The sequence below is a fragment of the Varanus komodoensis genome, unplaced genomic scaffold (genome assembly GCF_004798865.1).
Source record: "Varanus komodoensis strain SLA01 unplaced genomic scaffold, ASM479886v1 scaffold7_3, whole genome shotgun sequence".
Taxonomy (NCBI): Eukaryota; Metazoa; Chordata; class Lepidosauria; order Squamata; family Varanidae; genus Varanus; species Varanus komodoensis.
Window position 1 is genome coordinate 22,544,597 of NW_025336480.1, and position 11,310 is coordinate 22,555,906.

The 11,310-nt window shown below is 48.1% G+C and overlaps 1 protein-coding gene across 1 annotated transcript; it reads right to left on the reverse strand.

Moving 5' to 3' along the window:
- Positions 1-863: 863 nt before the first annotated feature.
- CNRIP1 (cannabinoid receptor interacting protein 1) lies at positions 864-11,005 on the reverse strand. The gene is made up of 3 exons (XM_044454487.1): positions 10,718-11,005; positions 8,945-9,089; positions 864-2,334 (listed from the first exon to the last, which is right to left on the reverse strand). The coding sequence occupies exons 1-3, from the start codon at positions 10,894-10,896 to the stop codon at positions 2,170-2,172; spliced, it is 489 nt and encodes a 162-aa protein (XP_044310422.1). The 5' UTR covers positions 10,897-11,005; the 3' UTR covers positions 864-2,169.
- Between the last annotated feature and the right edge of the window lie 305 nt (positions 11,006-11,310).

Sequence of the window (11,310 nt, forward strand, 5' to 3'; positions counted from 1 at the left end):
CAAAGGATGCTCGTCAGCCTTCAACAGGGTTGCTTCCTGAAGGAACTGGAGCGCACCAGGCTGGGGACAGCTGCATTACATGATGTGGGCTTACAAAATCTGTATTTCATCCTACGTAGTGCACCATCTATGCACTTCGGTGTGTCACGGGTGCCTTCAGCACACCTCGGGCAAAGGTTACTGATGCCGAGAGGGAAAAAAATGGGGAAAGGGTTTCTTAGAGGGAAAAAGCCCCATGATATTCTCCATTCCACTGATACAAAAGGGGAAGGGGAAAGAGGAGAGGAGAAAATGTTTACACTGACTGTGAACAAACAAAACATTTGCAATTGCACAGAAACTCAAGCAGGGCAAAAACTGCATGTGTGCTCTCGCTCCCTGCGTTCCACTGTAGATCTTACCTGGAATCCCGGGAGCAAGGCTTGCCTCTCATGTTGTAACTTCTTTGCTCTGTCACTCAGTCCCACCCTATCAGAAAAGTTCAGGTTCTGATGCAGATGTCAAAGCCCGTGCCCAACATTAGTGTAACATGGATTTCAAGTGTATTGACCCCAGTAAAAAGCTACACTACGTATTATCCAACATTCCCCACCACTTCTCATTCCAAAATAGTCTTTCCAGCCTTAATGTTTCATCAACCCTATGGTGGTATTTCCATGTAAAATTCAAGGGGACTAGAGCAGAGAGAAAAAAGAAGAAAAGCACTGAAGGAAGATTAGTGATATTCCCCGTCCCTAGAAATTCCATCCATCAAATTAAAATCGCAAACACCGTGCCTGGACACCCACAGAAATGGTCGAGGATACCTATCCCAAAGGACACTTGCGCCATGACCGTTCACTATTTTAAAAGGGACAAACCTCTACAGGAAACACTGTTTTATTACAAAGATCAAATCTTGAAACGATTGATAGATGGTTCACATGACGAATACAGGTAGAGGTGATACATATGGTAATGCAGATACATAACCACCTTAACCCAGTACAGCAGGAGAGAGAAGAAACGCACCATCCATGCCAGCATTTGATTTGTTCTGTCTGCTATGTGCTTCTCATTTGCCCTGGAGCTGTAAACAGATGTGCGCAGGAGGTAGCACCACAGTTCACAGTCCTGCGTGAGCTTATGCAAACGTGGCTTTCCTTTGACTAAGGAAGACTCATTGCATTAGAGATTTGACCTGAAAGGCTGCTTGCTGTTTGGTGCAACAGAACTGCTGCTGCAGGTCAAAAGTGACTGGTAGCCAAGTTTATTTCATTTTACATATAAAAATACAGTTGGAACAGGTCATCTCAAAACTCATTGGGCTTGGTGTTTGTACATTACACTTAATTACAGCAAATTCGCAATATACACATACAACTAAAATCCACAGATATATTGCTTGGCCATTTTCTTAGGTGTTTGTCAAGAATTCCATCACCACTGAGGGTTTTAAGGGCTGCTTCAGAGCCTGGGAAACCCAACAAAACTCATGATAGGAGAGCCAGTCAGAATATTATACAACGTTCAACAATCCCCCTTCCCCACCATCACAAGCACACGCACAGCCAGGAAAACGAAGCAAATTAAGCTTTGGACCTATTGAGTCACTGGATGTAGAGTCACCTGCAGTTTGCCCGCTTGCTGCATAGCACGGCAGGCATATGTCAATAGGAGGGAGAAGGTACCTGGGTTTATGGCACAGCAGTAGCTAGTTCACATTGTAGCACACACTCACTAATATGAAGGAGCACAGAGATTTAATACAAATAAAATACAGAGGCTGCCACCAGCGTGTAGCGGTTGAACCTTAGAACAATGATTCCTGGTAGGTCACAAACAGCATCACATCCAAAGATTATTATACCATGGGGAGCCTTATGCAATATCTGGATCTGCCATACTATACTGGAAGTGAGAACAGTTTAGAGTCGGGGTGGGGGTACGCAGTAAATGTTTAAATCCCAGTAACTTTTTTTTTTTTTTTTTTTTGTGTGCACACATCTTGAACATTTGGAAACAAGCCTCAACCATTTCAAAAGAAACTTATTCCCAGGGAGCTGTGATTGTAGTCTTGCTTGTTAAAGAGAAACATCTGGACAGAGTGCCTCCGTTAAGGCTTCATACTGGCTTGAAGATCGGTTCTTTTACCAAGAGAAGGTCCAGCCACAACTGTCCTGCTTTGCTTCAGAAAAAGGTTTCTTTGTTGATCCACATGAGGCTACGTGTCTCATTGGGTTTGCATTCATACTCGATGCATCCAAAACTGTTCCCCCACTGGCAATGATCTCTCTTGTGGTAGTTGTAGAATTTGACTTGCCAGACGGTTTCAAAAGCACCAATGTCAGTGACCTGGAGAGAATAAACTCATTTGATTTTTAAGAACTGTAAAATGTTACGCTTGTATCGGCATTGCAGAGTTCCTGTGAGTATCCTGATACACGATCCGAGCAGTCACCCTTTGTGAAAAGCAACAAAGCTTTTGTGTGACACAGCACTCTTACATCTGTGACCTACATATTAGTATAGTACGAACCTGCTCATGTCTGCTGAGAAATAAATCCCACCCCACCGTATTAACTGTGGGGCGTATTCCCTAATCAGTAGGTTCTGGATTGCAATAGAAGGTGTGTTGTATCCTAGCCAGGAACTTGAGGCAGAAGTTCTCAAAAGTGCTTCTTTCCCTTTCTGGGATGGTCCATACTCAACCATAATGCATTACCTTAAAAAGACTCATTGCCCTTTCGTGATATGCAAAGTCTGCTGGCTTAGGCAGCCGCCTCATTCTCCTCATGGTGGGGACAGCCCTGGGCAAAGCAGGAGGTCTCAAATGCAGCCCCTGGCCTTTTCAGCTAAAAGTGTCCACGTTCCGGGAGGGCCTCTTTAAGTGTAGATCACACTAGGCTGGAGAGAGAAATAGTCCGATCTAGTGCTAGGCAGCTCCCTCTCTTTCTATAGCAGCTGCTTCTGCTGCAACACAGTTCCTTCTGGCTCACAAAAACCTTATGCCACAACTGTGTCGGCTTTGGGATGCTAAAAGATGCTAAAGTACAGATTAGCCTTGATCGTGATTCAGGAACCATTTGCAAACAGAGAATCTCTCTCACATACACAGAGCCAGGAATTCACTTGCTTAAGAAACACACTGAGGTGGCAATTTCCGCTCCGCTAATGTAAATCTGAAAAATTTTCCTTTGTGTCAACTGAAATGTTAAGGTCAGGCAGGTTCGCAGCAAGAATATGTAAGGCACAGTAGGCATACCCGCTCAGACCACATCCAATTAACCCTGGAAGTCAGAGGTCTTGAACGAAGCAAAAGACAGGAAAAACGGTTGGTCGCGCTATTACTGACAACTAACCTTGCTCATCCCAGAATTTCAGAGCTGACCTTTGCTCATCTACTTACATTAACGTTTTCCAGAATGGTGATTATTGTAAAATTCCCTTCCAGGCTACTTTCCAGCCCAGTCAGAATCAGCAGCTCTGGTGTCTCATCTAACAGACTTAAGTAGTGTCCATACACAGCTGCCTGTGTACGTGCATAGTTGCTGTTTAAGGGTGAGGTCCCTGCCTCCAAAGAACGTCGAGATGAAATGTCAACAGCAGGCAGAGATGCAAGAAGGGAAGGGCAAGAAAAAGGGAGGGCAGAAATCTGCTGAGTCCCCAGTCCCCATCACCTGCTATGAAGCCAAAACTAGACTTGCACGAAGGTGGCCCTGCTTGTTCAGGTGTGCCCTCAGTTCTGACTCCTAAAGCAGCTTCCCTGCAAGCTGGTGTGCTTCAGATGTTTTGGGATTCAATGTCCACTAGCCTCAGACAGCATGATCAGTGGTCAGCAATGTGGAAAGTTACAGTCCAAAAAGACTGGCAGGTACCAGGTGCAGGAAGACTATTGCACAGCAAGAAGTGCATGCAGGTGAGTGGAGCTGAAGCTGTATCACCCCACGCTTGGTTGCTCAAGGCACTTTGCTGACCGGTCCAGCTCATTCCCAGGCCTGGAAACATGTAAGGGTTAGAATGCCTGAAATAATGAAATACAGGGAAGAGGCAGTTCAGCCTGCTCAAACCTTTGTTGATAATAGCAGTGCTGCTGCTGATACTGCAGTTGCTGCTACTAGGCTGCCAAAGAAGACTGCTTCTCCATCAGGCCTAATTTGGCCCCAAGAAGTTATGGACAGCTGCTTTAACGTTTCTAGGCCACCTTGAAAATCGTTCATGATGGAAAGAAATGTTGCAGGAGCCATTTTGTGGTCCCAAGGCTGGAAACTCTGCTCTGACCCTGAGGCTGGGAATCAAGCTTGGGCTTCCCTTCCTCAGCTGGTACAGAAGGAACTGTGGTGGCTGCTCTGGGAGAAGGAAAGATGGGAGGGGCCAGGATAGGAGCTGTCCTGAGAGCACTCCAACCTCCTTGCCTTTTTCTCCAAGGCATCCCAGCAAAACGCCTGCCTAGCAGAACTGCAGGCTGAGTGGGGCAAGCAGGCAAAGCTCACCCTTGCTGCATCTCTCATTCCACACAGAATTCCTGTAAGCCTCTGAGTTCGGAGCATTCAGGCATCACAACTGGACTGTGCCCTTAAAGTACTTTTCACTTGCACTTTAAGAATAAAGTTAAGTGCTGAAATTCTAAGTGCTTTCGACTTCTTTTCATGCTTGCACCAGACTCACAAGGGCTTTGAACATGTTGCATGAGAGATCTCCCACGGAAAGCTAAAGCTTCATACTGTACCGGCAGAGATGTGTTGAAGGGCTCTTCCCTTCTCAGCTGGAAATCAAATGCTACTTGAACATCTGTTCCTTAGCATCTTTTCAGAGATCTTATGCATGCAGCAACCAAGTGAGATTCTGTGATCAATAGCACAACCTTTCCCAACCTTGCTCTCCTCCAAATGTTCCGCACTGCAACTCCCATCATTCACAATCAGCATGGACATGCTGACTGGAATAGCTACAGTCTCAGCACATCTGAAGGGTGCCAGCTCAGGGCAGGCTGTTTTTGAGCTTTCAAAGGTTCCTCCAAAATGGCTGACTTAGCTGCTGCTAGGAATACATTAAAGCACCTGACCAGAGTGCGGTGTAAGCCATTTCCAGTCTTTCCAAAGGTGGATCATGCAGAAGTCATAGTTGCTTCTTGGGCCTTTAGCACAAAAGTGAGTACAGGCAAAGTCATGCTGAGGAGGAGTAGGAAGATGAGAATGAGGAGGATGAGGCGGAAACTTAGCCGTGTGATGCACCGAATGCCACAAGTTCCGCACTCATGCTGATCCTTTCACTTTTCTCCCTATTCTTATGTGGGCTCCTCAGCAATCAGCTTGGCGATGTGCCATGAGGTCTGCGGATGTCTGATGCATTGGACCACATGTACCCCTCCAACAGAGAATCAACACTGTTGTGTTGGTAGAGCACGGCACTGACAGGATCTGCCCCCATCTGCTATGCATCTCAAAGTGGAAGAGATGTGTCTTCCAGTAGGACAGGGACAGGCACATGGGTTCCCAGTGACAGAATGTAAGACCACAGCCTTTCCCAGCTTGGTGCTCTCAGCCCCACTCAGCATGGCCAGTTTGCTGTTCTGTGCCAGAAAGGCATCTCTAACTTATGGCGACCCTTCAAATGAGTTGCCCCCCCACCCCAAAAGTCCTGTCTTCAGCTCTTATAAACTCAAGACTGCAGCTTCCTGTATGGAAGGGATCCATTCATAGTTGGTCTTTCTCTTCTTCCTCTGCCCTTGATTTTCCCTCGCATGATGTCCTTCTCCAGGAAAGCATGGACAATGGTCAGGGATTATGGGAGCTGTTGTCAAAACAGCTGGAGTGCACCAGTTTTAGTAACGTTGCACAAGCAGTAAAAGATGTCTTACCCCCGATTAAGCATAATACCCACCCACCAGGGATCATAGGAAGAAAGGGCGATCTTAAGTCCCTAATGAGTCCCTAATGGCTTCTGACAATTAAGACAACCTAAGAAACCTAAAACCGAAGAAATACTCGTATTGCCTCTGAGAGAGCTGGTGCTTACTATTTCCTTAGTTAAGGGCTAATATAATTGACCTTGTGGAATACTTCAAAACCTCTAGAAAATCCAGGTTGCCAAATGGGAGGCGTACCTCACCGTGTTGCTTTCCACATCTTGCATGTCCCTCCATGCTGTGGTCAGGGTTGCCATGGTATTTTCCAAGGGTAGGTTTTACACCTTTCTGAAAACAAAGCCTCGCTTTCCACACCCATACCACAACACAACGTCAGGAGAGATGAATCACCACAGTTCAATAGCAAAGAAAAGTGTGGTGGATTACCCATTGTTGAAATGGATTTCATTTTTAACCAGACAAACAAAAAAAACGGATCTTACTCCCATCAAATATGAAGGAAGTTGTGGATAATAATTTCAACTAGGCTCTAGGCCCAGGTTTGGAACAGAAACTGCCCTGGGCACCCTGTGGGATTACCTTTACTGGGAAAGAGACAGAGGCAATGTGACCCCATTGATTCTCCTGGACCTCTCAGTGGCTTTCCATACCATCAGCCATGGTATCCTTCTGGAGAGGTTGGCTGGGTTGGGAATTGGTAGTGCTGCTTTGCAGCACCTCCTCTCCTATCTGGCTGACCATCTCCAATCAGTGGAACTGGGGGACTGTTGCTCTAAGCCATGACACCTGTCATGGAGTCCCACGGGGCTCTATTCTATCCCCCATGCCATTTAATATCGACATGACACTGCTGGGAGAGGTCATCCAGAGGTTTGGGCTCAAATGTCACTAGTATGCTGACAACACCCTGCTCTACCTCTCTTTTTCATCCAATCCAGTTGAGGCGGTGTCTGTTCTGAAGCAATGTTGTGGCTCAGTAATGGACTGGATGAGAGCCAATAAGCTGAAACTCAATCCAGACAGGACAGAGGTACAGTTGGTGGGCCATCTATGTGCCCAGTGGGAAATTTCCAACCTATCCTGGATGTGGTTGCACTGCCCCTAAAGGATAAGGTTCATCGCTTGGGGGTGTTGCTGGACCCCAAGCTGTCACTTGTTCCACAGGTGGCCTTGTTGGCCAGGAGCACCTTCTAGCAGCTTAGGGTGATTTTCCAGCTTTGTTCCTGCTTGGATGAGCAGAGCCATAGTTATCCATGCACTGGTAACCTCTTACTTGGATTACTGCAATGTGCTCTATGTGGGGCTGTCTTTGAACATGGTCCAGGTACTTCAGTCAAGCCACACCGAACAGCATGGTTATCAACATGGACCAGTCCTAGAGAGCGTATCATGTCGGTCCTCCACCAACTGCACTGGCTGCCTGTTATTGCCTGGGTCCAATTCAAAGTCCTTACACTTATGCCTAAATGGCTCGGGACCAGGATATCTGTCTATATTTCCCTACCAGACCACTTAAATCTTCATTGGAGACCATCCTTCATGAAACTCACCCTCCAGATGAAGTGAGGGGGAATAGGCAAGAAAAGGGGCCTTCTGTTATTGCACCTCATCTTTGGAACCCTCTTCCTCAAGAGGTGTGATGGGCACCCTTGTAATTCATTTTCATCACCAAGTAAAGTCTTTTCTATTTAGTACCTGCTTTTAGAGCTATGGTTTTATTTGCTTTTCGCTGCTGGTTTTACTGTTGCTTACATTATTTCCCCATTTTGCACCTTGTATTAGATATTATGTGGGTTTAGATGTTATTGTTTTATTTTACTCTAGTTAGGTTACACTGTTGTTTCTATTTTTTGTGAGCTACCCAGAAAACCCCCGGGGTATGGGACAGCATATAAATGCAATAAATACATACATAAATAATGCTATTAGCATACTGTTAACATTTTGGCTCGCTATTTTTTCCCAGAAATGACCTACCCTGCCTACACACCTATACAGCATTTGATATTGCTGGATTTGGTTGCTGCTTTTGTGCTGAGCAATATCTGAATATCTGAAGCAAAGTGGTTATACAGAAGTTGCATGTGTGAACAGCCAGTGCAGCCTTTATCTGACCATTTCTGTACTGATCTGCCGAACCTCCAGCTGCATTCTGTATTAGTGGAGCCCAGAGAGGTTGTGCGCTTTGATGGGAATGAGAAGTCTGTGAAGGCAACTGTTGCTGATTCCACCTCACCCCCAACTGTCTTGCATCCATGCCTTCCATTCCGTATGGAAAATAAAGCAGGACATAAACAATTTAATATTTGATGTCTGTTTTCTGCTGCCATCTGGTCCAAAACACTGTATCAGAGAAAATGGGATAGCTGCAGCTGTGGTCTCAGACTTCAGCTCTTGACAGTTTAACAGCTGTCAGCTTTTCAAGTGACTCTAAGCTGTCTCCGAGACCTGTCTGATATACTTCATAGTTGGACTCTTTCATTGTTGTGTGTGTATGTATAATATTGGTGTATTTTGTCTTGTAACTGACTGTGTAATCTAGCTGAGCTTCAAAAACTTGCCTAGTCAGAGATGACTCTATGTAATTCTGAGAACCTCAGTGCACTAAGGCAATGAACGGGGCAACTGAGGTCATGAACCTTAAGCTGTCACAGATACTTAAAAGGTAAGTCCACTGTCAAGGGAAATCACAACCGGCCACATTATGCTCTTCTGCACTGTACCTTTCCAATAAAGACCATATGTTATGTATCCCTATCTACTCCTTGAATCACACTTCAGATCCAGAATGATCCTGGGGTCAGAAAGAAAAAGCGGGGTTTTAGAGTTTTGCTTTGCTACCAAACAGCTGATTCCCCCATCATTATGGTTCTCTCTGAAGTGGAGAGATGAAGTATTCAAGAAGCATGAAATGTGGTCAGATCACGGAGGCCTGACACGAAACACCCAAACCTTACCAGTTGGAACACCAGTCTCTGTCACAGGCCATTCCGCTTTATTCTCTTTTGTCCCTCATGATGGTTTCATTCAACCCACTGTTCATCCACTTCATACCAGACAATGCTGATCTCTACTGCCCAGAGATGTGTACATTACCTGCATGTTGACTTGTATGGGCTGCCTCTCCCCACTTTTGGTGTGAGTAACTCCTTCTGTATCATAGATCCCAGAATAAGTAACAACCTGGGGTTCTCTTGAGGTCTCTTCCAGGGGAACAGTCACGCCCCCTATCCCCATGGTCCTGAAACAATATTTGGTAGCCTTAGTCTTGAGCGGTTCTTGGCAACCTTCTCTTACTAATGGCGGGGAGAAGGGAGGGTTCACAAGGAGCTGTTGCCATTTGGGCTACTGAAAGCAAAGCACACCACCTGGCTACTTCTCAACAGGAAGCAGGTGTTCAGAGCCACCACCTTTCTCTTAAAGAGGAGGCCAAAGAGGATGCGTTAAAATATACTGCTGCCTCTTTCTGCTGATGTCTGTGTCCGGCTGTGATTCCAAACAGTTCTACCCTCCTAGAATATTGCTCATCTCAGTTCATCCGAGTGAAATGAGCACATTTGGGACAGGGAAGTGAAGCCAAACCCTTAGCAGAGTAGAGGGTTGGATGGAAATGAAATGTGGTGATTTGATTTTAAATACACCTTCCATGTATCTCAGGAACAAAAAATACCACTGGGTTTGCCAGCTGAGTACATAAAACTCAGAAACGTAAAATGCTGTCCCGTACCGATGTTTTAGCTTGGAGTCCTGTGCTGAGCAGGGGGCTGGACCCAATGACCTTACTGGCTCCTATGACGGAGTGGGACCACTGGGCTTAGTACAGGCTCCACCAGCCTGCCCCAACCCACTGTCCTCCAGATGTTTTGGGCTTCAGCTCCCACCAGCCCTGGTTTCCTGGTCAGGAATGATGGGAGTCGTAGTCCAAAAGATCTGAAAGGCACCGGATCTTTTCTGCACTAGGGAAGGATTTTCTGCACTGACTGGCAGCAATGGCACACCAGGCTTTCAGGCTGCGTCTTTCCCAGCCCCACCTGGCAGTGCCAGAAATTGAGCCGGGTACCTCCTGACTCCTGGTTTCAACATTTCAGGGAAGGAGCCGCGGCGTCTTTTGTGCCTGGGTAGCAGCTCTGCCATTCTGAAGTAAAACAAAACCATTTGGCCTTTCTTTAAGCGCCACCCACAACCGTTCTCCATCCCAGGAGGTTAGCAAGAATAAGACGACCCGTCAAAGGTGGGGTTCATTATCGGTGGCGCTGGTGATTGTTATTATTATAAGCAGTGCACGTGTGCGTGCTGGCAAGGCAGCATCTCCTTAATCTGCCATATTTTAAGCCACCCACAACCAAGAAGAGGCCTCGCATCGGCGAACCGTTACATAACGAGAGCTGCTGGCGCCGGCCAGCCAGAGCCAAAGCCCTTCTATCTTTCCACGTTTCCATCGCGGGCACGCCTTTCTCGCTGGAGGCGTGCCGAGCACCGCAGGGCCCTGCTCCGCCGCCCGCTTCTCGCAGATTTCCGTACGGGGAAGGGGCGCCTCTCCCGAACGGCGATCGCCCCATGCCGCTTTCCAGCGCCGGGCGCGGGCTGATGCAGGGAAGCAGAAATGGTCGGGCCGTGCGTTTTTGCGCGCGTGTGCCGCGCCCGCCGGCTGGGGATCTGCGGGCCTGATTTGCCGCGGCAGGGGCAGGGGCAGGGAGAGGGAACTTGCCGACGAGCAGTGCTGGCGGCGCGCAAAGAGGACCGAGATGGAAGGAGCGAACTTAGATCCCTGCAAAGAAACGCGGGCAGGGCGGGCGGGTTTCGAGGCTGAGAGGCGGCGGCGGCTCCTGCGGGCGAGCGAGAGCGCGAGGCTGGGATGCAGACACTTACGTGGCCTGGATGGTCCCGGGCTTCAGCGCCACCTCGACCTTGTACTTGGCCCCCGTGAGTAGCTTGATGGTCCTGTTCTGGCCGAACCTCTGGCCATCCACCTTGAAGTAGACGGGCCCGTCGTTGGGCTGGATCTTGAGCGAGACCTTGATCTTGACCAAGGGGGGCACCTCGGCCATGGCTTCCTCGGCGAGGATGCAGGAGCTACAACAGCGGAGCGAGCGCTCTCCGGCCCCCGCCGCGAGATGACGCGGATGATCGAGGCCCGTTAAGCCCCCGATCCAATCCGGAGGGGAAGGGAAGGGAAGGGAGAAGAGGAAGCGTGTAAATCGGGCCCATTTGTGACAGCTGCTCACCGCGCCAGCCGCGGAAGCTAATCCGGGCCGGCCTGATTACTGCAGTCGTCCAATCCACGGTTTGGTCGAGGGAGGGGCTCCGGCGAGGTCTCCCAGACCCAAACTGCGGCCGCAGATCCCAGGGAAGGAGCGCCTTGGGGCATGCAAAGCAAACATCGCATCTCCCTGAAGAGAGAGGGGTGAATCTGGCGCCGACTGAAATCAGTCCCCTGCCGCCATCAGGGGAAGGGCACCAGG

Excerpts from the sequence above, each read along its gene's own strand:
- CNRIP1 (XM_044454487.1), bottom strand. The coding sequence starts at position 10,896 with ATGGCCGAGGTGCCCCCCTTGGTCAAGATCAAGGTCTCGCTCAAGATC. Across the intron at positions 9,090-10,717 it reads CCCGGGACCATCCAGGCCAC|GACCATGGGGATAGGGGGCG; the intron begins GTAAGTGTCTGC and ends ATATTGTTTCAG. Across the intron at positions 2,335-8,944 it reads CCATACAAGTCAACATGCAG|GTCACTGACATTGGTGCTTT; the intron begins GTAATGTACACA and ends TATTCTCTCCAG.